Raw genomic sequence first — 26,962 nt, 5'->3', positions numbered from 1 at the left:
TCAGATAGAGTGGGCCGAGAATTATGTTTTAACTCCTCCCCTTCCCCTTCCAAGTAATCCATGATATGTCAGTCTCTAACTGGTTTAGAACCACTCCTCTAATGTATCAAATGGTGAGGGAAGTCCTGTGTGCTCTGAAGTACTGAATGGCATTAAGTTGTATTAAACCTACTCTTAATTGAGTCTTATTCAAGGTCTTTTCCAGTAAAATGCCAATGTGTGTTTGGCTGAATTATTTCACTCTGGGGAAGGGGTGTGTATCTTGAATGTCCACAGTCGTATTGTTTTGTTTCTTAACGTCTACACATAGGGGATTAACTTTTCAGAGTCCTCAGTTATTCCTAGATTCTTGGGTCATTTCCTGTCAAATGTAGGCTCTCCATACCTATCTTCTACTTCCTCTCAGTTATAAGGGANTTTTTTTTGACAAGGTCTTGCTCTGTTGCCTAGGCTGGAGTGCAATGGCAGGATGATGGCTCACTGCAGCGTCGACCTCCTGGGCTCTAGTGAACCTCCCGCCTCAGCCTCTGGAGTAGCTGGAACCACAGGCTGGAGCCACCATGCCTGGCTAATTTATTTTAATTTTTTTGTAGAGATGGGGTCTATGTTGCCCAGGCTGGTCTTGAATTCCTAGGCTCAAGTGATCCACCTCGGCCTCCCAAAGTGCTGAGATTTCAGGCATGAGCCACTGCTCCTGGCCTAAAATTTATCTTGATTAATGAGGTTTTTGGCTTCCCCTTACATTTTACACCCCTGGCAAGTGCCTCACTGGCCTCTCCCTAGTCCCAGCCCTGTCACAAGGCCATGGAGATATAGTCACAAACACAACTGAGAACATAGACAGTCATGAGACATGTGCTGGTTACCAACCCCCAGGCCAAACAAACACTTTCAGCAAACACAGATGACTTGTTGGTGACAGCTGAGAGGACACAGGCCTGGGGAGAGAGAGGACTGTGTGTGAGGTGGTAAGTCATGCTTGGGGCCTGCCAAGTAGGGGAGGGAGTCTGGGGCAAGCCACCGTCCCATATAGGGTGGTGGATAAGGTGGAGAGTAGGGGTGCGGCAGGACCAGCCCTTCCCACCCCACCCCTTCGACAGGGACCTGAGGGAGCTTAGGGAGGGAGAGAGGCCAGAAGACCAGGCAGAGACTGAAGAGAGCTGGCAAGGCCTGGCTAGAAAAACTCCAGGCAAGGCCTGTGTGAGTTGGGGCTCCCCAGGCTGTCCAGCAGGGGGCCCTGGCACCCAGCAACCTCCTCTGCTTGGGAGGTGGCTACAGAGGGGTGTGGGTGCTGGCTAGGGGCCCAGCAGGATGGATGCCAGATGGACTTCTCTCCAACAATAACAGCACTGGCTGTTGCCGTCTGCCTAGCCGGCAGGGCCCCAGTGCGGGTGGGGAGAGGAACCAGCCTTCCCCAGTCTGGCCTGAGACCCTCACCACTTCCCTCCAGTTTTCTTCCACCACCAGTCCCCTTTGTACACAATTGCAGCCACTGGCCACCAGCCTTGCCATGTCTGGCAGATCTTCTGACCACTAGCCCTGCCACCCCCACAGACCCAGAGACCAGGAAAGGAGGGTGGGGAGCGAGGAAGGGGGCCAAGGCAGAGGGGAGAGGAGGGCTAGGAGAGGAAGAGAGAGAGACTGGACAAACATGAGGGCGGGAATTAGGGGGTTGTGGACAGACATGAAGCCACTCTCAAGTCATGGAGCAGTGCCTAGAAAAATACCACCCAAACCCATCTTCCTGCCCTCTGGTTAGGGCTGGCGGGGATGTGGGGGATGGGTGGGGTGGGTGAGGGTTGGGAAGGAATATGTGTGTCATCTCTGTGGGGCATGGAAGCACAAGGCTGGGGACACCCATTTTGGAGTAGCTTGGGGAGAGCCACTGACCCTAAGTAGAAAAGCCACCTCTCTCCTTAGGGCTCTGTCTGTTTCTCTGGGGACAGGGTAGGACTACCTTATCCCTATGATGTGAGGTACTGCCAATTGTTAATCAGTGTCTGTGGCTTCTCTAGGGAACAAGCCCTTCAGGTCAGTGGGCATGGGGTGAGCAGCGTGGGTTGGATTTTCTCCTCAGGACCTTTCCAGCCTTAGGATCACGCTCTAGCACTAAGTGCTGCTGGAAGGGCAGGGAGTGCACCCCACCCCACCCCATTTATTGCTCAGCCAAAGAGAGGGCCTCCCTCCCCCTCCCTTGGAGGGACTTGCTGGACCACCCCTCAGCACACCCACACCTTCCTCCTCAGCTAGTGGAGGACGTGATCAGCAAGGCTTCCGCCTCTCAGGACGGCTGGGACAATAGGATTCACTCAGGATGTAAGGCTGTTCCTGGCTTTTTCTCTTCCCATTCCCAGCTATGCCTCAGTTTTCCAAAGTGTTGGATTTAGAAAGGGTGAATTATGAGGGAGTTGGAGGGTTGTGCCCCTGTCCACCTCCGCGCGCACACACAAGCACAGGCAGAGGCACATACCCCTCCAAGTCAAAGTTGTGGGTGGTGTGGTGTTTGTACGTCTGTGGCTGGGACTGGATGTGTCAGGGATGGGGAAACCATCATGCTGCTCACAGAAAATGGGAGGTGGGGACAGAAGCAGTTTTGAAGGAAAATAAGAGGGGGACTGAAAGAAAGAAGGGGGCGTTGAAAGGGAGGGCGCTGGGAGGAAAAAGGTGCAGTGTGGAGGAAGCGCAGCGTGGGCGGGGCTTGGGAAGAGATAACGGAACATCTGAGGTGCAGTGGGCCGTAGGGCGTCGGGGCCATTCTGAGTAGCGGGTGTGTAAGTGGAACAGTCCCTAGATAGATTTTATGGGAGTCTGCTCAGGTCCTTAATGTGTGGCTGTACCCTCCAGACCCATGTCTGGAGGTTGTCCACGAAGGACAACCGTGGCGTGGCAGGGCCCAAAGAGGTCCTGTCTACCGAAATAACACCACCAGGCGGCCCTGGAGGCGCAGGGGCTCGGGGTGGGGACCGCAGAGCGCGCAGAGTCGCCGTGGGGTGGCAGGGGCGGGCCGGGGGCGGGGCCGCGGGCGCGCGGGTGTAGGGGAGGGAGGTGGCAGTGGGCTCGGGGCGGGGCGGGCCCAGCGGAGGGCGGGTTTGAATGTGCCCCGGCGGGCGCGGGAAGCTGCAGGAAGAGCGCGCGGATCTCAGCGCCGGAGCACTGCTTCTCCGGCAGGTGCTGCCCGGGGCCGGGGACTGGGGACCGCCAGGGGGGAAGACGCCGCTGCCCGCTTGCCACGGAGGGCAGGGAGGCCGGGTCTGACGGCTCCGCAGCCCGGAGAAGGATCGCCGGGTGGGGCCCCAGTGCGGAGCGTGCGGAGACGCGCAGCACGTGGCGCGCACGGGCCAGGGAGCCGGAGGACCCTGCGGGGACCGGGACCCGAGCTGGGCTGGGCGGCTTGCCTCCCTGGCCTGAAACAGACTGCGGTCACGTTGACCTCCGCAAGGGGCAGGCGAGTGGACGGGTGATCCCGGTCTATCCGGTCGGTAACAGGGAGGGGCCGTGCCGCCGACTGCGCTGGCGGAGGGGAATGGGGATGGGGATGGAGGCTCGCGAGCGAAGGTGCGGGGCTGTCTCTTTAACCTGGGTCTTTTACTGGCTAAAGTCGTATCCCTGGCGTCTCCTTCCAGCGCACGTCCTCATTTACTGGTTTACTGTGAGAGTATATGACAGGGCGAAGACACACACTCCTCGGCTTTGCTTATCAGGAGACAGCAGTCGTAGGTCAAGGCTGGCTCCAACCCTGCCCTCACACCTCTAGGGGTCTCTCTGCAGCCCCGTGGTCGTCCTTTTGCCTACTCCTCTCGGTGGCCTCCTGACCCTTTAACTTTCCTCCTGCTTGTGTTAGCTCCCCATGCCAGGATGTGTGTGATGGGGCGGGGCTGAGGTGCCTGACACTCAAGTCAGGCTGGGAATGATCTTGGTCTCCACCTAATTTTTCCCTTTAGTTGGATCAGAGTTCCCCCCCACCTCCCAGTCTACAGGGCTAGCTGAGAAGCAGCTTTTATACTTCTCTCCATTCAAAAGGAGCTTGAACATTTAATTTGGATTCTAGCTCCTCCACTCACCAGCTCTGTGACCTCAGGCAAGTTACTCAACCTCTCTGAACCTCAGCTGGCCCAATCTATTCAGTGCTAGTACTAGCTTATGGGTGGTTGTGAGGAAAAGACGAGAGATCTGCAGATAGTGGCTGGCCCCATATGAGATCCTGGGAGTGGAGAATTGCAGGAGAGGTGTTGGGAGTCTGGAGGCAGGGAGGTACTCAATTTGGTGGCTGCTTTCAGGGGCCCACCTCAGCAGGCCAAGGCATAGTTGGAGGGACACCAGATGCTCTGAGCTGGTATCAGATCCCTGTTTGCTGCTGGGCAAAGGCAGACGAGCAAAACATGAAGGCTGGCCAGCTGAATGTTAGGATATGGGCAGGAGGAGAGGGCTGCCCGTGGTGGAGTTGAATTGTGCCCAAGACTGGAATGGGAACTCCTGAGAACAGAGAGAGCAGGGGTGTAGCTGGGGGATAGGGAAGAAATAAATACTTCTTCTCTAAGCCCAAGCCAGTTTTACCCAGGAGAACAGGAGCTATTCTCCCCACCCCAGGCCTCCATCTGCTTTGAAGTTGCACCTGCCCTTTACTGCCAGGAATCTTGCCTGTGGGGTGGAGTACAGGGTATGCGGGTATGAGGTAAGAACCTAGAGGAAGAGTCCCTACTACCTAATAGAAAACCTGAGACCTAGGCAGGGTGCGGTGGCTCATGCCTGTAATCCCAGCACTTTGGGAAGCCAAGGTGGGTGGATCACCTGAGGTCGGGAGTTCCAAACCAGCCTGGTCAACATGGTGAAACCCCATCTCTACTAAAAATACAGAAATCAGCCAGGCGTGGTGGCAGGAGCCTGTATTCCCAGCTACTCAGGAGGCTGAGGCAGGATAATCACTTGAACCTGGGAGGCAGAATTTGCAGTGAGCCAAGATTGTGCCATTGCACTCCAACCTGGGCAACAGGAGCAAAAACTCCATCTCAAAGAAAAGAAAAGAAAACCTGAGACCTGAGCCTTTCCCCCACCCCCACCCCAGTAATGCCCTCTTGCCTTCATCTCTCTAGAAAATGTAAATATGATTATTTACCATTCTGGTGCCTAGGACAGTGCCTGGCTAGCATGCAGAGGTCCTCAGTAAATATTTGTTGAAGGGGTGATTGGAGGAATCCTTCTGCCTCCATCTGGAGGTGTGGGCTGAGGGGCCGAGGAGGACCTCTGAGAGCTTGGAGTTTCCCCAGGGAGGGTTGAGAGGAACTACAGGGAAGTGGGAGAGCCCATAAAACATCTCATGGTGCCCAGCTGCTTCTGTTTGTCTGAGTGGGCCCTGGAGCAATGCTGCACCTGTGAGAGCTCCCCTGCTGAGACTCCCTGTTCTCTTATCTCCCAAGTGACGGGTGGCTTTTTATCTCCTGGGTGTGCTTCTGCTTCTTTGCTTGCAAGCCTTCTCAGAATGGGGCCCCATGAAGCCTGAGGGACTCTCTCCTGATATGCCCTGTGCCACCTTTTTCATTCTGGATCCGCACCCAGGAGCCCGTGAACAAGGCCCGTTGCCTGAGCCTGAACTAGGAGCACCTCCTAGGGACTGCCCAGGCTCGCTCTGCTCTGACCCTTCCGCTGGCCAGTCTGGGCACCTGGTAAGTGCCCAGAAAGGGAGGGAGGGGAAGCTGTCCTTTCACCCCAAACAGCAAGACCTGGGCCCAGCTAGGCCTGAGTGTGGGGGATGTGTCAGTGCACATCTGCCTGGCTTCCCATGCCATCCAATGGGAAAACTGTTGAATCTGGTGGTGCCAGGGGGTCTTCCCCTACACAAATGGGGAGCAGGAGAGGGACGCTGAGGGAGAAGGATAGGAGCTTTGGGATCCACCCCTCCAATCTTCTTTACAAGGTCACTCTCAGAAAGGGGAAGAGGACAGAAGCCTGTGACAGAGGAACTAAGGGAGCACTAGGTGACCCTAGGGTCAGGAGGTGGGAGGAGGAAGGGCTGTACCCCCACATCCATTATGAAATATTTTCCTGGAAAACCAGCCAGCAACTAGGAAGCTCCTGGGCAGTGGCTGGAAAGAAAGGTTAAGGTGCCAACAGCAGAGAAGCTGGAATCTGGGGTGCCTCCAGGAGAGGACAGCCCCACTCTAGCAGTGAATCCAGGGGCTTCCCAGGGAGGGTGGAGAGACCAGATTTGTGGAGAGGGGCCTGGGGAGCCTCTGATTTGGCCTCAGCCGTCATCACCGTTGTCTCAGCTGCTGCAGATCTGCCTGCTCTGTGTCCTTCCTCCTCCTCCCCTGACCTCTTTGCTGTGTCTCCTCCATTTGTCTTCCTCCTTCCCTTGTCATCACTGTCCCTGACCCCTCTCGTCCTCTTCCCTGCCTTCTTTGACTGTCTTTCCCTCCCTCCCATCATCTTTCCTCCTCCTTCCCTCCTGCTCTCCACCCTCCTGTTTCCCAGCTTATAAACTGCTTCGGCTGCTGGATAAAAATAGCGGTGGCAGCGGCCAGGCCGGGAGCCAGGTAGAGTCTGAGCAGGCAGGGGGGCCGTGCAGGACTGGCCTGCTGGGCCAGGGGGCTGGGTGGGGTCAAGTTAAGTGGTCCTGAGGGCAGGGTACAGAGGGGGTCTTAGTGGACTCCTCGACTGGCCTGTTCTGTCAGCCCTGCCCCCTCTCCCCTTAAGAGCCCGTGGAGGCCTGTGGCAGGGCCAAGACAGGGCCTTACACTGTTCCTGCCCCTAGCAGGCCCCTGAGGGAGGGAGCTGTCAGCCAGGCAAAACCGAGAACATCATCGCCATGACAACCAGTCACCAGCCTCAGGACAGGTAAGGGGTAGGGGGCTGGGCTGTGGATCCAGGGAATGGGTTTTCAGGGATCTAGGTGCAGTGTCCTTTGGAACTGGGGGTTGCCACTGCTGGCTGGCCTTCCAGCCAGGTAGCTATGAGTCAGGTCTTCATCAGGGGCGGGGACCCCTTGTGCTTTGGCTGGGTGCTGGCTGGGGTGTCTGTGGGAAGGGCAGGGTGCGTGGGCAGCAGTCCCTCCCTGGCGTGTCTGTGTTTCCACTGTTGCTCTCCAGCCAGTTTGCGGCTTCTGGCTCCTCCCGCCACCACTGTGGGGAGATACTTGCCTCACCCCTCCTTCCAATGCACATCTGGCAAAACTGCCCTGGGGCCTCTGCCTTAGATGACCTGGCCCACCCTGGTTCTCTAACTGATCTTCTTCTCAATTCCCCGCCTCTGGAGCCTGTGAATTCCCAATCAAGTTAGACTTGCAGTTATGACTGTGAATATGTGTTTTGGAAGAGGAGGCTGTAGCTTAATTCAATTTCTTAAAGGGATCTGGGACCAAAGAAGGCTGAGGAAGTGATGCCTGATATCCAAAGCTCCTTCAAAGCATCAGGCTCTGTCCTTCCCTCCAGCTGAGGCCCCAGAAACCCATCACGTCTGCCCTACCCATCTCATCTCCCTCCTGTGCCAAAGGCTATGAAACTAGGCCACTTGTGCCTGTGGGGGCTTTGAGCACGTAGCTTCATCTCTCTGGGACTGTTTTCCAACCTGTAAAATAGAACTAAAAGTATCTACTTCCCAGGCAGTGGATCTAGAAGTAAGAGAATTTAAGGAGGCATGGCAGTAAGTCCAGGCCCCAGGGTGCTTCCCTGTCTCCTGTGTTTCATTCCCAGGCTGCCTGCCCAGTCTGTCCCCACCTCCGCTCTCCTGTGGGCAGTTCCCTGAAGCCCTCGCTGTCTCCATTTGCCTTATTGCACAGCTCAGTCATTTCACAGCGCCCCCTGCCCCAATCCTCTCTCCTCTGTGACTTCGGGAGTTTTTCCTTCCACTTTGGGCCTCTGAACCAAGGCTTTAGCTTCTCCAAGGGAAGCGTGTATATGAGGGGGCTGGGGGACTGCAGTTGCATTAACTTAGACATGCTCACGTGGGGCACTCACCACTCCATCCCTGTGTGAGGCCTGCCAGCCGTCCAGGCTCTTGCACTCTGGCCAGGCCTGTCTTCTCACTGCCTTGGGCTTTATCCCTGCCATCTCTGAAAAGAGCTGGTGTTGGCTCTGGGGAGGGTGTGCAGACCCAACTGGAGATCTACATGGGCTGGGCTGGGGTTACTCAGCTTTCAGGCAAGGCCTACCTGGGAGAAGCTGGCCTGAACCGGAAGGGCCTTGAAGTATAGGGCCTGGGGCATTTCCCTGGCCAAAAAAGGGCAGCCCTTATTTATACCCTGAAGCCCAGATGACCTCCAGTGGCCCCATACCTCCTGGCCTGCCCTGGGTGGTATGAACTACAAAGTTCTGTTTGGCCAGGAAGAAAACAGCTCTAAGGCCTTCTCTTCACAGCGGCCCTGAGGCACCCTGCCCGCCTGCCCCTGTAGGTTCAGAATAGTATGGGAGTTTCTCAACCTCAGAATCCTCTCTGGGGAGCAACACAGTCCCTGACCAGACAGCATAATTACTTCCAGCCTGCCTGGTGGGGGTGGAAGACACTTGCTGCTTGCTTTCTCATTCATCCACCCACCCCCAGCCCTTCGGCAGGATTTCCAAAACCATCTCCGGATGTGTGGGTCACACTGGTTCCCAGCCTGCAGAGTCCCCCAGGCCTTCCAGGACTGATAACTATGGTCCTGTCAGCCATGCCATTCAGTCCTATGACCCTGACCCCCTCCCCACCCCGAATTCCAACAAGCCGTGTACCCTTTTCTCCCCCCACACCCATAAGAGGACACATGCAAATGGACACAAACACAGATGCCCTGGGACCTAGAGAGACTGAGGATGGACAGGGGCTTCCCTGGGGCTTATCGTGGAATGGGGCAGGATGGTGCGTCACTTGGCCCCTCTTTCCTCCTCCACTGCAGATACAAAGCTGTCTGGCTTATCTTCTTCATGCTGGGTCTGGGAACGCTGCTCCCATGGAATTTTTTCATGACGGCCACTCAGGTGAGGCCGGAGGGACTGGGCTCCATGGGGCATTGCCCACTGTGCCTGCAGGATCTGACTCTGTGCTTGTAGGCACAGGGAGAGAGATTTCAACACTCCTCTCTGCAACTCCTACAGTATTTCACAAACCGCCTGGACATGTCCCAGAATGTGTCCTTGGTCACTGCTGAACTGAGCAAGGACGCCCAGGCATCAGCCGCCCCTGCAGCACCCTTGCCGGAGCGGAACTCTCTCAGTGTCATCTTCAACAATGTCATGACCCTATGTGCTATGCTGCCGCTGCTGTTATTCACCTACCTCAACTCCTTCCTGCATCAGAGGTGAGTGCCCACCCCCTCCCCAGCCCCCAGCCTGACCCTCACTGTTTCCTGCACCCCCTTGGCTGAGCCCCAGCTTTGCCCACTTGTTTCTGCCACCCTTGGCCTCTCCCGGCAGGATCCCGCAGTCCATACGGATCCTGGGCAGCCTGGTGGCCATCCTGCTGGTGTTTCTGATCACTGCCATCCTGGTGAAGGTGCAGCTGGATGCTCTGCCCTTCTTTGTCATCACCATGATCAAGATCGTACTCATTAACTGTAAGCTGGGCCAGGAGGGGGCCTGTGGGAGGAGGCATGCCCAACTACCCCCACTCTTTTTTCAGACCCACTGTTAGCCAGAGAGAAGCCCAGCCTCTGCCTGAAGGGAGTGGATGCTGTGAGCAGTTGGGATTCAGAGGCCTGAGTGGGCCTGGACCAGGGCTGGGAGGGGGCAGAGAGAAGGGCAGCTCAGCCTTAAGGCCCACCGAGAGTAAAGTAGGAATGACAGGGACCTGTCTTCTTGGGCACCTCCAACCGCCAACCGTAGCGCCCCTGCTCATGCCCACCCTGTTTCCCCAGCGTTTGGTGCCATCCTGCAGGGCAGCCTGTTTGGTCTGGCTGGCCTCCTGCCTGCCAGCTACACGGCCCCCATCATGAGTGGCCAGGGCCTAGCAGGCTTCTTTGCCTCCGTGGCCATGATCTGCGCTATTGCCAGTAAGTCCGGCTGTCTACCTGCCCAGTGCCCTGGTGTGGTGGGGAGAAGGGATGGGGCCTATCTCTGATCACTGACACCACCCCAGGTGGCTCGGAGCTATCAGAAAGTGCCTTTGGCTACTTTATCACAGCCTGTGCTGTTATCATTTTGACCATCATCTGTTACCTGGGCCTGCCCCGCCTGGTGAGTAAATGGAGGGAGCTGGGGTTTGGGGTATAGGGGTCTGGGGTGTTCTGAGGATAAAACCTGAAGGAGGCTGGGATTCTGGATATTCTGCCTGTGAATCCACCTCCCCGTCTCCCTTACTTGATAGGAATTCTACCGCTACTACCAGCAGCTCAAGCTCGAAGGACCCGGGGAGCAGGAGACCAAGTTGGACCTCATTAGCAAAGGTCCGAAGAGCCTGAGGAAGCTGGGGTGGAGGAGGATGGTATACCAGGCGGGGAGAGCACGAGCAAAGAGAACAAAGATGAGTGCACTGTGTTAGCTAGCAGCCCTGAGCCAGAGGAGGACCGAAGAACTGGGGTGGGGAGAGGAAGACAATAGGAAATAAGGGCCGGCAATGATAAAATGGGGCAGATCCTGGATGACCTGGAACGCCTGAGGTGTTTGGACTAAAGGCAGTGGGAAGCAATTGCAGATTCCTCAGTGAGGAATAACATGACCTGAGGCTCCTGGGAGAGGCCAGGCCCCGGGACTTGAGCTGTAGGGATTTGGAGGCGAGGTTTGGTTTAAGGTTAGGGTACGGCTGGGACTGGTTTGGGACTGGTTAAGGAGGCGTCTACTTTCAAGTGATCCCAGCCCTTTTGGGGAATGTTTGTGTTGTCTTCTGTTGCGCTGTCCTCCCCACAACTTGGAGATTCTTCCACCCCGCAGGAGAGGAGCCAAGAGCAGGCAAAGAAGAGTCTGGAGTTTCAGTTTCCAACTCTCAGCCCACCAACGAAAGCCACTCTATCAAAGCCATCCTGAAAATGTATGTAGGGAAGGTTATCCTACCTTCTACCCCTTGTCCTCTTTCTCTCCTTTTGCTCCCTCCCTCTGCCACCCATCTCCTCCCTTTCTGACCTGAGAGTGGTCGCTCCTGGATTCTTTTGTGTGTGCATGTGTGCCCATGTGTGCATGCCAGGGGTGGGGTTCGTGGTTCCCTTTTTTTTTTGAGACAGAGTTTCACTCTTGTTGCCCAGGTAGGAGTGCAATGGCACAATTTACACTCACTGCAACCTCCATCTCCCAAGTTCAAGTGATTCTCCTGCCTCAGCCTCCCAAGTAGCTGAGATTACACGCATATGCCACCCTGCCCGGCTAATTTTTTGTATTTAGTAGAGACAGGGTTTCACCAGGTCAAGCTGGTCTCAAACTCCTGACCTCAGGTGATCCACCCACCTTGGCCTCCCAAAGTGCTGGGATTACAGGCGTGAGCCACCGCATCTGGCCCGGATTCGTGGTTCTTTAATGCACAGCCACCATGAAGACACAGGCACCTGGGTGACTCTACCCCTTCTATCTAGATCTCAGTCCTGGCTTTCTCTGTCTGCTTCATCTTCACTATCACCATTGGGATGTTTCCAGCCGTGACTGTTGAGGTCAAGTCCAGCATTGCAGGCGGCAGCACCTGGGGTGAGGATGCCACAGGTTCCCAGGATGGGAACAGACAGGATCTTGAGCTGGGCTGGAAGTAGGGAAGAGAGGGAGCCTGAGTCACCTTCTCCCCATTTCCTGGGTTCATTTGCCCTTCCCTGGGCTGGAAGCATCTTCTCCATTTTACTGTTGGGGAAGCTGAGGCCCAGTGAAGGTTAGGCTTGCTATACCTGCCTCTGTGAGCCTGATAACCACCCGTTCATCTCCTCTTCCAGAACGTTACTTCATTCCTGTGTCCTGTTTCTTGACTTTCAATATCTTTGACTGGTTGGGCCGGAGCCTCACAGCTGTATTCATGTGGGTAAGTGAAGGAAGAGGGCCCCAGGCCCCTGTGGGAAGTAAGAGTCCAGCCTGGACCCAGAGAGGGAACCAAAAAAGTATGGTAGTAAGGGGACCATTTGTTTTAAAGTCGAGGCATAATTTATGTATAGTTAAGTACAAGTCTTAAGTGTACAACTTAATGAATATATATATATGCATACCTGCCCAGATGGAGATATAGAGTATTTCCAGCATTCCAGAGGGCTCCACCGTGCCCCTTTCAAGAGTAACCCCCTAAGGCGAACCAGGCTTTGAGGTTTCAGTTCAGGTCCTGAGAGGCCCCAGATGGATCCTTGGGGTCCTGGCTGTGCCCTGGGGTGGTGGCCTGGGCTGAGGCCCTGCCTGGTGCCCACAGCCTGGGAAGGACAGCCGCTGGCTGCCAAGCCTGGTGCTGGCCCGGCTGGTGTTTGTGCCGCTGCTGCTGCTGTGTAACATCAAGCCCCGCCACTACCTGACTGTGGTCTTCGAGCACGATGCCTGGTTCATCTTCTTCATGGCCGCCTTTGCCTTCTCCAACGGCTACCTCGCCAGCCTCTGCATGTGCTTCGGGCCCAAGTGAGTAGGGCTGGCAGGGAACTTGGTGGCGTCAGACAGGATCTAAAGTTCCAGTAGGGGACACTCAGTAGAGGGAGGGCAAAAGGAGAGTCCCTCCCTGCTCCCAGAGCTGAAAGGAGAGATGGCTCAGGAGGGGCTCCTAGGCTGAGGGGATAGTGACTGTAGTGGAGGTGGGTGTCCAGGCTTACTTGGGTATAGGTGGAGACGGGCTCGCAGGGAGTGAAAGACAACCCCACCATACACATTGCCTCAAGGAGGAGAAGCCAGGTTGAGGTTAGGCAGCTAGGATGGGTTGATCAGCAGAATGAGGTTCAACAGTCAAGTCACCCCACCCCACCCCTCCTTCCACCCAGAGGCTCTGGGCTGGGGTACAGCCATTCTGAGGTAGCCGTGCCCTTCCTTCCCCACTTAGGAAAGTGAAGCCGGCTGAGGCGGAGACCGCAGGAGCCATCATGGCCTTCTTCCTGTGTCTGGGTCTGGCACTGGGGGCTGTTTTCTCCTTCCTGTTCCGGGCAATTGTGTGACAAAGGATGGATGGACAGAAGGACTGCCTGCCTCCCTCCCTGTCTGCCTTCTGCCCCTTCCTTCTGCCAGGGGTGAGCCTGACTGGTCTGGAGGTTTTTCTTCTAACTGACTTCTGCTTTCCACGGCGTGTGCTGGGCCCAGATCTCCAGGCCCTGGGGAGGGAGCCTTTGGACGGACAGTGGGGACATTGTGGGCTTGGGGCTCAGAGTGGAGGGAAAGGGTGTAGCCTCGGCATCTGCTTGACTTTCTCCACTCTTGGCTCTGATTGATCCCTGCTCGTGCAGGCCAGTGGAGGCTCTTGGGCTTGGAGAACACGTGTGTCTCTGTGTGTGTGTCTGTGTGTCTGTGTCGCTGTCTGACTGTCCGCCTGTCCCGGGGTGGCTAGGAGCTGGGTCTGACCGTTGTACGGTTTGACCTGATATACCCCCTCCCTCCATTCTCCCCTGCGCCTCCTCCTCTGTGTTCTCTCCATGTCCCCCTCCCAGCTCCCCATGCCCAGTTCCTACCCATCATGTACCCTGTACAGTTGCCACGTTACTGCCTTTTTAAAAAATATATTTGACAGAAACCAGGTGCCTTCAGAGGCTCTCTTATTCAAATAAAGCTTTCTTGTTTTTTTCTCCTTGGCTCCCTGTGTCCTCCAGCCGTGGCTTCATGCCCTGGAGTGGGTAGAGGGCTGGCAGCCGGAGTCCGGGAGATGAGCATGACCCAGCTGGGCCCTGGCCAGGACTGGACCTGGGTCCAAGGGCCCGGGGGTTGGGGTGGGGGGTGGGTAGTCCTCCTGGCCTCAGAGGGGCTGCAATGCCCCCTGCTGGGGCCGTAGGGGAGGGACAGGCCTAGAACCAGAACACCAAGACTGTTAGCCAAGACAGAGAGAACAGGTTTTTCCTTGCTTCACAGAACAGAGGATGGAGATAGCTCCCCATCTTTCCCTTGTCTTCACTGCCACTCCCTCCACTCTGTCCCCAGCCCCAGCAATGAACTCTACAAAACTGGCCAGCTCCTGGCCTCACTCCCATACCACCAGGCAGGAAGAGGCTGAGGCCTGAGGGTTCTCCCCTACCTGGCAACCAGCCCTGACACCAAAGCTCAGCCTGCCAGACTTCCTGGGGAACAAGAGGCCTGTGTGTCCACACAGTGAAACCAACCCTCCCCTTCTCAACCCAAACTCTGGCCTAGGGAGGAGTGGGTTGATATGGAACTATGACAGTGTCTCAGTGGAGAGGGCCCTACCACTGGGACCCCCATCTCAAGAATGACCTCCTGACTGGAGGTGGGACCAGAGCTCTGGCCGCAGTGCAGCACCCCTGCAATTAGCACCCCCTACCCTCCCACAAGTCTCAGACTCCTCCCAGAAAGCAGAAGACATTCCTGAATTCTCAGTGCGGGCTGCTCACTCAGCCCTGGCCAGCGGATGGCTACAGAGTTGGCACCTTTGTCAGTCCTTCCTTTCTCACTGGAGTTTAATTTAATTGAGAACTTCAGGCCTCATTAAGGGCTGTTGGCGCATTTTTAAGGCTCTTTGATGAGCTCTGAAGCCCTAATGGAGTAGCTAAGTATACCAGGGCACTGGGAACTGAAGTTCATATGCTATTAATCATTTGTCAGACCACAGTATTTATCTGAGGTGTTGGAAAACAAGGCATTCCTTTTGGATCAGGCTCAAAAGCTGAGGGGTTCCCTGAGTGTCCTTCCCCCAGTCTGCAGTGCTGTTTGGGAGTGAGTCAAGCTGAACATACAAACCTGAGCTCTTTCTTGTCCTCAGTCCTCCCATTGTACCTAAGCCCCAAAGAGCCCTATGGGTTTCCTTCCTCAGCACCAGCAGTGCCTCAGGATTCTGTATTTCTTCCTAAGGTTGCTTTATCACCTCCTGCCTGACCCATTGGGACTTCCAGGTCTCTTCCAGTCCATTCCACACATGGCCACAAGAATAATCTGAAAGCGAATCTAGCAGGTGCTGCTTGCTCTCTGGAGCATGCGTCTGTGTCCTGAGCGTTTTCTGATCCTCTACCACCGACAGCCAGTTTGCGCAATTTCTTTGCACCTCAGAGCTTTCATAATTTTGTGACTTTTCTATCTTGTTCTTACCTTACTCCAGCTACCACTGTCATGTTTTTGAGGTTAGGGTGTACTTTTTACTCCTATTTTGGCTTTTCAAGCTATGTCATACCTGCCTCCCAGAGGTACTTGGAAAATGTTGGCTTGATGGTATGTGCCTTATACCAAGGCAGAATTCATCTCCACAGTCCTCACATGCCCCACTCCAGCCATGTGGTAGCAGGCCTTGCTTGTGACCCTGGGATAGAGATGGGGATGTTAAGTAGGTTCCTCTCAACCCCAGCACTGATTTGAAAGGAAAAACTAGGATACAGTTCCTTTCTCCCTTCCTGTACTTAAATTGATGTTGAAGGAAATTACTAGAGTATTTTCTCCCCAAAATTTTTAAACACAAATGCTAAAAAATGTCAGTCTCTTCCATTCTCCAGACCTCAGTGTTTTCACAGGTAAACCTGGAGGGGGTGAGGAGGTTAGGAAAAGCAGCTCCTGGGTCTCCTGCCCACTCAGCTGCAGGGATGGCTCCTGACCCCAAGTGGGTGCTCGCAGGCCCTGCCCTTCGGGGAGCAGGGGTCTCTTCTGGGTCCTCCACCTTCCTGCTAGCACCTTGCTGCCTGTAAAGTAGAGAAGGCTGAGCATGCAAATCCACCAGATATCCCTGGCTGCCCTTGCTTGCTGCTGGTCATCACCTTCCTTCCATGTCATGTTTTCTGCTCAAAACAGTCAATATTTCAACTGCTGTCCCTGGAGTGGCTGCCATTGCAACACAGGAATGTCCCTCTTGTTTAATCTTTTATGATGAAATGTTGGGGCTTTAAACAGTTGAAAAGCTAAGAGCCGTAGTAATCAGCCATCCTGGAAAATAGAAATGAAGCCTTAGGTATAGTCTATGAGTCAGAATGTATCTGTATATCTATTCTTTGAGGTGAATACGGAAATACCATGGTGGAGGCAATATAAAGCCAGGGCTAGGAGAGCGTTTGACAAAAGAACCCCAATTAAGTTTTTGTTTTTGCTTTTTTTGGTGGTGGGGGGTGGGATGGCATTTCACTCTTGTTGCCCAGACTGGAATGCAATGGCACGATCTCAGCTCACCGCAACCTCCGCCTCCTGGGTTCAAGCAATTCTCCTGCCTCAGCCTCCCAAGTAGCTGGGATTACAGGCATGCATCACCACGCCTGGCTAATTTTGTATTTTTAGTAGAGATGGGGTTGTACCATGTTGGTCAGCCTTGTCTCGAACTGCCGACCTCAGGTAATCCTGCCTTGGCCTCTGAAAGTGCTGGGATTACAGGCGTGAGCCATCGTGCCTGGCTAAAGTGTTTTTGGTTTTTTTTGAGATGGAGTATTGCTGTGTCACCCAGGCTGGAGTGCAGTGGCATGATCTTGGCCCTGCCAAGATCTACTACAGCCTCCACCTCCTGAGTAGCTGGGATTACAGACACGTACCACCACGTCTGGCTATTTTTTTTTAGTAGAGGCGAGGTTTCACCATGTTGGCCAAGCTGGTCTCGAACTCCCGACCTCATGATCTGCCCACCTCTGCCTCCCAAAGTGCTGGGATTATAGGTGTGACCACACCCGGCCCCCAGTTAAAGTTTAACTAGAGTTAAACTATGACAGTAATTCAAAATGGATGTAAACAGAAAAATGCAGTCACCTTAAGGAAATAGGGCTGTTTGTCCAGCAAGCCCTTCCTGGAAGCCAAGTCTTCACACACAGGAAGAGTGGCAGTCCCCAGGTCAGCCAGCAGATCTGACTCAGAGGCCAGGTTGGCAGTGTCCCCCCAGACCCTTGGGGACCAACTGTTTCCTGGGCAGGTTGGCACTAAGGGTGGAAATGGGCAGAGCCGAACTCCCCCTGGCCCCAACCTCATCAGTGGCCCTGTGTCCAGCCTGGACTCCTCCAGCTCATCTCGTTAGACCTGGGTCCCTGTGTAGATGCTCCCAGGGAGAGGACGTGCCCACTCAGAGCCTTCTGCATCCTTGGCAGTCCTGGTGCTCGCTGGAAGTGAGCAAGTTGGCGTTCTGGCACCAGACTGCAGGGTGACTGCTAAATGTGAGTCAGCAGGGCCCCACGAAGGCCTCTGTCCTCTCTCCTGGGCTTGCCCCGTACCAGCTGTGATCCCGGATTAGTCACTCCTCCCCTAGGCCCCGCCTCCTCGTCCTTACAAGGGGATGACATATGTGTTGACTTAAGTAAATTAAGTGTGCAGGAGAGCAGGGATGCAGGAGGTGAGGTCCCCAGAGCTACGTGGTGCCATCACTTACCAGGATGAGCCTCAGGACGGCCCTCCCCGCACCGTACGTTCCCCCACCTAGCCTATTCCAGGCTGCTTCCCACCTGCGTTCATTCCCCTCCCCCGCATCTCCAGTCCCCGGAAGCTTCGAGACCCAAGCCTCACTTCCCCTACTCCAGATATTTCCAGCGTGAACCACCACGCGGGTCCCTAAGCCCCGCGGACAGCGGAGAACCGTGGGGCTGCGGACAGCGAGAGGGGCGACGGGGACCAGGCCCCTGTATGTGTATAGTCATACACATATGACTATGTCTCACCTTTTTAAGGATTTATCAGTGGCCTAAGGGGTGTGACTAAGTCCTACCTTGCTACCATTGTCAGCCTAGTGCAAAATGTCTGTCCTCCTTCTCTCATCATGCCCACCAGGCATCCCTTTTTGTCTTGGGCATTGTTCAGTGTTCCAGGCCCCTTTTGACTAAGAAGGTAAAACTTAACCCCAAATCAGTTCATCCCAGAGCAGATTATAGCCAGTGGAAAGTGCTGGGGACGGGGACTGCCCCATCCCACCGCGAGAAGCGGAGCGGGTGAGGTCACCCGGCTCGCGCGCCCCCTGGCGGGCGGACAGCCCCACTGCTCTGCGCTTCTGCGTCCTGGCCGGTGGGTGACCAGACTGCGTGTCAGACCCACGCCACTGCCCCGTGTCCGGGTGACCTTGAGCCAGGCTCGTTCCGTCGCGGCGCCACTCATCTGTAAGGCAGGGATAGTCACACTTGCCCTGACAACCGCGTGAGTCGTGAAACTTGTTATTCACTGAACTAGTGAATAACAACATTACTTGGGCCAGCCACCCCTGTACTCACTGTCTTACATGGCCTTATCTGATTTCCCAATAACCCTGTAAAGTGATGACTATTGCTATGCTCATTTTACTCCAGGAAACTGAATCTGAAAGGTTAAAGGATGGAAAAATATTCTGTAAGCTGCAAAGCACTAGGTAAATATATTTCTCTCTCTTCTCTCTCTCTCTCCTCCCTTTATGAGAGTTCCCAGTCAGTGAAGGGAACACAAAAATACAAGGCATCATATGGCACCATAATGCAAATGTGGTCCACCTTCCTCCCCTATTTTGGACATAAGACAACTCTTGTCTTCTCTTTTCAAGTCCTCGGGGATCCCAAGAATCCTGGGACATTGACCTCTCATATAATCTCACCAGGTGAAACCAGCAAAGTCCCTCCTGATGTCTAACCTCAGCCCCTCCTGGGTGTGATCTCCTCTCCCCCCAGCAGCACTATCACAGTCCTACCATTCCATCATCTGGGTGGGGTGGCAGTGAGGCCAGTGAATGGCCCAGAAATCCAGCCCATTGAAACCTACATGCTGAAAAGGAATGACTTCATTTTGGGACAGGCCAGGTGGCAGGCAAAACAGTTAAGTAGATCAGGGTTGTTTGTGGTGCCACCTGCCCCCTGCACTTTCCACTGGCTATAATCTGCTCTGGGATGAACTGATTTGGGGTTAAGTTTTACCTTCTTAGTCAAAAGGGGCCTGGAACACTGAACAATGCCCAAGACAAAAAGGGATGCCTGGTGGGCATGATGAGAGAAGGAGGACAGACATTTTGCACTAGGCTGACAATGGTAGCAAGGTAGGACTTAGTCACACCCCTTAGGCCACTGATAAATCCTTAAAAAGGTGAGACATAGTCATATGTGTATTAATAGAGCAGGTTACTAAATGTCTGATTTACAATTCAGGAGTGTCTTAGACCACAATTTCTGGCCCTTTTCTCACTGCACTCCCTTGTGATTTTTGTCCTTGCACATGACTTCACATCAGCATGATGCCTAGATCTAAGACTGCAACTCAGGCCTCTCCTACATACCCCTCTGCCTACTAGACATCTTTCCTTGGTGCCCTGCAACATGCTTAAAGCAGACCTCCAACCTAGAGTGGCCCTCCATCCCTGCTTTCCCCCTAAGCCCCTACGTTCTAGCATTCTTCCTCAGACAAGGCTTATACTCCTCCTCTTCCCCACCCCTGACTGGTCTAGAGAGACCTTCAGCCTCTCTCTTCTCCAAGCTATGTCCTGTGCAGCCTTCAAGTAGGTTATATTTTTCTTGAATAAAGGGCTGCACTCCAGCCTGGGCGACAGAGTGAGACACTGTCTCAAAAAAAGAGAGAGAAAAAAAGTCTCAAATACAAAAGCATGCAAGCAGTTTTTTGTGTGTTTGTTTTGAACAACACAATTAACAGGTTTGATTTAATAGATTTAACCTGTGTGGGCACAGTGGCTCACACCTGTAATCCCAGCACTTTGGGAGACCGAGGCGGACGGATCACCTGAGGTCAGGAGTTTGAGACCAGCCTGACCAACGTGGAGAAACCCCGTCTCTACTAAAAATACAAAATTAGCTGGGTGTGGTGGCGCATGGCTGTAATCCCAGCTACTCGGGAAGTCGAGGCAGGAGAATCGCTTGAACCTGGGAGGTGGAGGTTGTGGTGAGCTGAGATTGCGCCATTGCACTCCAGCCTGGGCAACAAGAGCAAAACTCCGTCTTGAAAAAAAAAAAAAAAAAAAAGATTTAACCTAACAACTAGGTTTTTTTTGTTTGTTTTTTCTCAAGCACATATGGAGCATTTAGAGATATTAACCACCTTCTAAAGTTACAAATGAAGTCTCAAATACAGGCCTGGCGCGGTGGCTCGTGCCTGTGATCACAGCACTTTGGGAGGCCAACGCTGGCAGATCACTTGAACCCAGGCATCTGAGACCAGTCTAGGCAACATGGCAAAATCCCATCTCTACAAAAAAATATTAAACAATCAGCCAGGGCTAGTGATACATGCCTGTAGTTCCAGCTACTTGGGAGGCTGAGGTGGGAGGATCGCTTGAGCCCAGGAGGTTAAGGCTGCAGTGGGCCATCAGCTGGCCACTGCACTCCAGCCTGGGGGACAGAGTGAGACTGCCTCAAAACAAAAAAGAGAGAAAAAAAAAAGTCTAAAATACAAAAGAGCCAGTAACATACATACCACATTGTATGTCTACAACATAATTAAAGGGTATATAAAAAATAATTGAAAATGCCGGGCGTGGTGGCTTACGCCTGTAATCCCAGCACTTTGGGAGGCTGAGACGGGTGGATCACGAGGTAAGGAGATCGAGACCATCCTGGCTAACACGATGAAACCCCGTCTCTACTAAAAATACAAAAAATTAGCCGGGCATGGTGGCGGGCGCCTGTAGTCCCAGCTACTCAGGAGGCTGAGGCAGGAGAATGGCGTAAACCCGGGAGGCGGAGCTTGCAGTGAGCCGAGATCGTGCCACTGCACTCTAGCCTAGGTGACAGAGCGAGACTCCGTCTCAAAAAAAAAAAAAACTGAAAATGTAAAACACTTTTAAATTAAAGAGGATACCATAAGAAATCAGAAAATCCTTAAAATTGAATTGTAATAAAAAATATTGAATATTATTTGAAATTTGTAATATACGGAAATTTGTGGACTATAGTAAACATAGTACATAAGGAGAAATTTGTAGCCTTAAATCCTTATGTTGGAAAAACAGAGAGGCTGAAATTAATGTGTTAAGTACTAAAGTTAAGAAAATAGAACAAGAACAACAGAACTAGGCAAGGCACTGTGGCTTACACTTATAATCCCAGCACTTTGGGAGGCTGAGGCAGGCGGATCACTTGAGGTCAGGAGTTCCAGACCCCACTGGCCAACATGGTGGAACCCCGTCTCTACTAAAAATACAAAAAAATTAGCCAGGTGTGGTGGCGCGCAGGCACACCTGTTGTCCCAGCTACTAGTGAGGCTGAGGCAGGAGAATCACTTGAACCTGGGAGGCAGAGGTTGCAGTGAGCCGAGATCGCATCACCGCACTCCAGCCTGGGTGACAGAACGAGACTCTGTCTAAAAAAAAAAAAAATTAGGCCGGGTGTGGTGGCTCAAGCCTGTAATCCCAGCACTTTGGGAGGCCGAGACGGGTGGATCAGAAGGTCAGGAGATCGAGACCATTCTGGCTAACATGGTGAAACCCCGTCTCTACTAAAAAATACAAAAAAACTAGCCGGGCGAGGTGGCGGGTGCCTGTAGTCCCAGCTACTTGGGAGGCTGAGGCAGGAGAATGGCGTAAACCCGGGAGGCGGAGCTTGCAGTGAGCTGAGATCAGGCCACTGCACTCCAGCCTGGGCGACAGAGCCAGACTCCGTCTCAAAAAAAAAAATTAAACAGAAATTAAAGAAGTCGAAAACAAATATATAAGTAAGACAAGCAAACCTTTGGTGAAATTGTACAAGAAAAAAGAGATAAGACATGAAAAACAATTTTAGAAATGAAGACATACTTTATTTTAAATTTTATTTATTTATTTATTTGAGACAGAGTCTCACTCTGTCACCCAGGCTGGAGTGCAGAGGCGTGATCTTGGCTCACTGCAAACTCCGCCTCCTGGGTTCAAGCGATTCTCCTGCCTCAGCCTCTCGAGTAGCTGGCATTACAGGTGCCCGCCACCACGCCTGACTAATTTTTGTATTTTTAGTAGAGAAGGGGTTTCACCATTTTGGCCAGCCTTGTCTCAAACTCCTGGCCCCTGCCCACCTCGACCTCCCAAAGTGCTGGGATTACAGGTGTGAGCCATCTCGCCTGGCAGAAGACATACTTTAGATAGAAGAAAAATTGAAAAGATAAGAGTCTTTTGTCTTTTGGTGGCTCACGCCACCGTGCCCGGCCTACAGATACTTTTAAAAATTAGCTGGGCATGGTGGTTTTATTATTATTATTATTTTTTAATTTATAGCAAGTTAGGAATAGAAAGAGTAAATATGTTCAGCTGGGTGCGGGTGGCTCATGCCTGTAATCCCAGCACTTTGGGAGGCCAAGGTGGGAGGATCACTTGAGCCCAGGAGTTTGAGATCAGTCTGGGCAACATAGGGAGACCCCGTCTCTACAAAATAAAAAAATTAGCCAGGCATGGTGGTCCCAGTTACTTTGGGGGTTGAAGTGGCAGGATCGCCTGAGCCTGGGAAGTTGAGGCTGTAGAAAGCTATGTACCACTGTACTTCAGCCCCCACAACAGAGCAAGACCCTGGACCTTGTCTCAAAAAAAAAAAAAGTTCAATGGTGAAGTGTTAGAAGCTTTAATTTTCTGATTAGGAATCAGATGGGGATGCCCAGAATCACTATTCTTGTTCTGCAGGTCCTAGCTGGTGCATTAAAACAAGAGATAAGAGATACAAGAATCAGAAAAGGGTAAACCAAACTGTCATTGTTTTCACATGATACGGCTGTACCTATAAAATATCATCAAAACATTTATAGACAAATTAAGAATTAACAAGCTAGCTTACCAACTTGTTGGATCAATAAACAAAAATTCAATTGCTCAATTGCTTTTTGAACTCTCTGGGAAACAGGAAATGAACAAAAATTTCCATTTTCTATGGCATCAAAAAAATAACAATACTAACAATACAGTGAGCAAAAATTGTGCAAGAGACTTCTCTTGTGTTCTAATGGAATGTGAAAATGGAAGCAAAGAGGTGGAGTCCACGCTGGCTGTGCAGACCTGCCCGGTTGTCCAATGCATCTGAATGTCAGGTTCACTAGTATTGGAGGGTGTCAGTTCAGGGTATTCCCTCAGGAATTCAGAGAGCTAAGCCTCATGGAACTGGGAAGGCCTAGAAAGTAACGGGACACACCTGGCAGGCACTGAGCTTAAGAGGCTGCTTGTTGGAGGGGTTCAGGGTCCACAGCTACTCTCCATGCTCATATCTCTGATGTCCTGTTGCCCTGAGTTGTTTTATTCATCCACTGAGCTTTATCTAACTCCCCTCGGCCTCTCTGAACCCCAGAGACTCTGTCCAGGCTGAATCTCTGTGCTCCCTGCAAGACTTTACTGAGCTTTATGGAGCTTACGGATCTGCAAACGTTTTCTGTAAAAGGCAAGAGAGTAAATGTTTTAGGGTTTGCAAGCATTATGGTTTCTGTCACAACTATTGACTTTGACTTTATGGCACAGAAGCAGTCAAAGACAAGGGCTGTGTTTCAACAAAACTTCATTAAAATTGGCCAGGCGCGGTGGCTCACGCCTGTAATCTCAGCACTTTGGGAGGCTGAGGCAGGCAGATCACCTGAGGTCAGGAGTTCGAAACCAGCCTGGCCAACATGGTGAAACCCCGTCTCTACTAAAAATGCAAAAATTAGCCGGGTGTGGTGGTGGGCGCCTGTAATCCCAGCTACTTGGGAGGCTCAGGCAGGAGAATCGCTTGAACCTGGGAAGTGGAGGTCGCAGTAAGCTGAGATCCTGCCACTGCACTCCAACCTGGGTGATAAGAGTGAGACTCTGTCTCAAAAACCAAAAAACAACAATAAAAAAAAACTTCATGAAAACAGAAATTCAAATTTCATATAATTTTCCCATGTCAAAATAGTAACTTTCTTTTGATTTTTTTTTTTCAACCATTAAAAAGTGTAAAAACCATTCTTGGCCCACAGGCCATTCAAAAAACAAACAGCAGGCCCACCAGCTGCAGGTCTTGGGTTGTTAATTTCTACTCTAGCTGGCCACCCTCCAACAGCAGAAGGTTGGGCTGGGCCTAGGAGGTTTCATGGAGGAATAAAAGGGATCTTGGGAACATTGGTGGTTCCAAGTGCTGCTGGGAATAAGGCTTCGGAAGACGTATTTTTTTTTTTTTTTTTTTGAGACAGAGTCTCCCTCTTGTTGCCCAGGCTGGAGTGCAATGGCGCAATCATGGCTCACTGCAATCTCCGCCTCCTGGGTTCAAGCGATTCGCCTGCCTCAGCCTCCTGAGTAGCTGGGATTATAGGCACGCGCCACCACACCCGGCTAATTTTGTATTTTTAGTAGAGACGGGGTTTCTCCATGTTAGTCAGGCTGGTCTCAAACTACCGACGTCAGGTGATCCACCCGCCTTGGCTTCCCAAAGGTCTGGGATTACAGGCATGAGCCACCGGTGCCCAGTCTGGAAGATGCAGTTTTAAGTCTGTCTTTAGTAACTTTCACTTCTCTCACCCTTAAGGTCAGAACTTCTTATCAGTGGCATTTGCAGCCCTCTCTGACCTAACCCCCATCTGCAGGGCTACTTTCAACTCCTTGTGCTTCCCTTTGGGGTTCCTGAGCTATAGTTCCTCTAATGGGGCTCTGTGCCTTTCCATGCTTTCCATGTCATGGCCTGGCTAGCCATGGTCCTAAGACTGCTCCCTTTCCCAAGCTGAGCTGAGGGCCTCTGCTGCTTCTCCCATCCTCCTATGGTTCACACTTGGCCTGCTGCAGCCTCCAGTGTGTTGAGGGCTCCCAGTCCTGTGTATGCACCTCTGCATCCCCAGGATCTCCAAGGATGGAGCTTGTGGACACAGGTAGGCAGTGTCCTGAAAGGCTTCCTGGAAGAGAAAGTGTAATTTCTTTTTTGAGATGGAGGCTCACTGTGCCACCTAGACTGGAGTGCCACCTAGACTGGTGCTCGGCTCACTGCAACCTCTGCTGCCTGGGTTCAAGTGATTCTCCTGCCTCAGCCTCCCAAGTAGCTGGGACTACAGGCGGGCGCTACCATGCCCGGCTAATTTTTGTATTTTTAGTAGAGACAGGTTTCACCATAGTGCCCAGGCTGGTCTTGAACTCCTGACCTCGTGATCCGCTGGCCTTGGCCTCCCAAAGTGCTGGAATTACAGGCATGAGCCACCAAACCCGGCCTTTTTTTTTTTTTTTTTTTGAGACGGAGTTTTCTCTTTTGTTGCCCAGAGTGGAGTGCAATGGTGTGGTCTTGGTTCACTGCAACCTCTGCCTCCCGATTTCAAGCGATTTTCCTGCCTCAGCCTCCCAAGTAGCTGGGATTACAGGCAAGTGCCACCACGCCCAGCTAATTTTTAGTAGAGACGAGGTTTCACCATGTTGGCCAGGCTGGTTTCGAACTACTGACCTCAGGTGATCCACAAACCTCAGCCTCCCAAAGTGTTGGGATTACAGGTATGAGCCACTGTGCCCGGCAGAGAAAGTGGAATTTCTATGCTGGTGTAAGATTTGAGATTTTCCCATTTACAAAGTCTTCAGGAAGCAGCTGAGTCTTGACACTGAAAGGATCTAGCTCAGGGTAAGCCCATCCACAGGAGTGATTCCTGCTTTGGATTTAGGTCCTAGGGGTGAGATCACATCCCTGCTCCATTTCTGGAGCAGAAAGGGAGCTAGCGCAGCAAGGCTCTGAGTAGAGGGACCCTGGGAGTCACTAAAGCCACTTCCCTGTTGATATAATGTGCACACTGACTTTCATCCGCTCACAGGACAGTGAGAGTTTGTGAATGCTCTCTGTAAACTGGGGAGCAGATTTTTAATGACGTAGGTCCCTCTGCTTAGAAGGAGAGGGCATGTTAAGGGATCACGCTCCCTCTGGTTTGCGGTTTTGGTCAGGAATAGAGCACCCAATGCCCCTTCTTATAGACTTCTCCCAGCCATAGGCTTTTTGCAGACCATAATGAAAGGGAGAAAGGATATAAAATCGGGATGATGATGGCAGGCATGGCGAAGTGGACAGGGACAAGGAAGAGGAAAGCAAGGGACCTCCTTTTTCTTTGGTATTCAACACATGAACAAAGCTTGTTAACGAATGTAGACTGGGTAACAACAGGGCTGGTGAGGGAGGACGATGTGGGTGGCTGTGGGGAAACTCTTCCCAAGCATCCTAGGGGTGGGCCAGGAAGGGAACCAGATGGACATCTACAGGGCACAGAGCAGGGAGTGGCTATTCTCTCCTGGAGGGGCTGTGGGTCCAGCAGGCTTTCGGATGAGGCCTTGGAAAGGCAAGGACAGCTTGCCGACTGGAGGGCAGGCAAAAGGGCGGAGACAGGCCAGACACGGCGGCCGCAGTTCACTGACCAGGGGTATGGCCTAGGGGTTCTCGTGCCAAGGGGAACAACTTGGCCAGCCGCTCGCTCTCTGGCCAGCGTCGTCACGCGGCCTCCAAGAGCTCCTGTTGCCCTGCAGTGGCTCCTAGAGACTCCCTCCTTCCCACGTCCAAATAGCTGCAGGAGGGAAATGGGAGAAAAAAAGCGAACCAGCTTGAGAAATGGCTTGACGTGCCTGCGTAGGGAGGGCGCATGTCCCCGTGCTCCGTGTACGTGGCGGCCGCAGGGGCTGGAGGGGGTCCCTCCCGTAGCGACTCCAGTCTCAGAGTGCAAAACGGTACGCCCGCAGAGTCGCCCCAGGTGCTTGGGTGTTGTGTGATTGACGCGGGGAAGGAGGGGTCAGCCGATCCCTCCCCAGCGCTCCATCCCATCCCTGAGGATTGGGCTAGTACCTGCGTCTTCTCGGACACGTCAGAGTCGGTCCCCGGGTGGGGTCGCTGCAAAAATCCTGCCCTGGCCGCAGCCGGAGAGGCGGAGCACCGCGGGGAGGGGGCGGGCGGGGGCGGGACCGCCGAGACTGGCCTGGAAACTGCTGGAAAGCCGCAGTGCTGCGGCGCCTTCCGCCGCATGCCGGCAAAGAGTCCCGCCGGCGCCCTTCCCCCACGCTGAGATACCCCACACCGCGAACCCTCCGCCCTTCCTCTGCTCCTGGGAGAGTCAGCATCTGGGGCTACCCAAGGTCGGGTCCCGAATGCCAGTCCCTCTGTCGGGATGCGAAATGTGTAGGGCATATACTAGGAAGAAGATTG

The 26,962-nt window shown here is 53.2% G+C and overlaps 2 protein-coding genes across 4 annotated transcripts; one reads left to right on the top strand and one right to left on the bottom strand.

The window, feature by feature from the left end:
• Nucleotides 1-3,130: 3,130 nt before the first annotated feature.
• Nucleotides 3,131-13,626, top strand: SLC29A1 (solute carrier family 29 member 1 (Augustine blood group)). Its single transcript, XM_017878114.1, has 13 exons — nt 3,131-3,445; nt 6,752-6,831; nt 8,867-8,948; nt 9,066-9,268; nt 9,384-9,523; nt 9,824-9,958; nt 10,045-10,142; nt 10,273-10,351; nt 10,836-10,931; nt 11,466-11,576; nt 11,813-11,898; nt 12,274-12,473; nt 12,886-13,626. Exons 2-13 carry the CDS (start codon nt 6,803-6,805, stop codon nt 12,995-12,997), a joined length of 1,371 nt encoding a protein of 456 aa, XP_017733603.1. The 5' UTR covers nt 3,131-3,445; nt 6,752-6,802; the 3' UTR covers nt 12,998-13,626.
• On the bottom strand, nt 12,935-26,892 carry LOC108533446 (cuticle collagen 2-like). Of its 3 annotated transcripts, none has more exons than XM_017878117.1 (3): nt 26,606-26,892; nt 15,169-15,294; nt 12,935-13,834 (listed from the first exon to the last, which is right to left on the bottom strand). In XM_017878117.1, exons 1-3 carry the CDS (start codon nt 26,780-26,782, stop codon nt 13,589-13,591), a joined length of 549 nt encoding a protein of 182 aa, XP_017733606.1. In that variant the 5' UTR covers nt 26,783-26,892; the 3' UTR covers nt 12,935-13,588. The 3 variants fall into 3 exon arrangements, with proteins under 3 accessions (XP_017733606.1, XP_017733607.1, XP_017733605.1); XM_017878118.1 differs by lacking the exons at nt 12,935-13,834; nt 15,169-15,294 and adding exons at nt 15,301-15,908; nt 26,185-26,330; XM_017878116.1 differs by lacking the exons at nt 12,935-13,834; nt 15,169-15,294 and adding an exon at nt 25,503-26,330.
• Nucleotides 26,893-26,962: the final 70 nt, after the last annotated feature.

Source organism: Rhinopithecus bieti, unplaced genomic scaffold (assembly GCF_001698545.2).
Source record: "Rhinopithecus bieti isolate Rb0 unplaced genomic scaffold, ASM169854v2 scaffold_9981, whole genome shotgun sequence".
NCBI lineage: Eukaryota > Metazoa > Chordata > Mammalia > Primates > Cercopithecidae > Rhinopithecus > Rhinopithecus bieti.
This window is presented reverse-complemented; position numbering and strand designations above follow the sequence as displayed.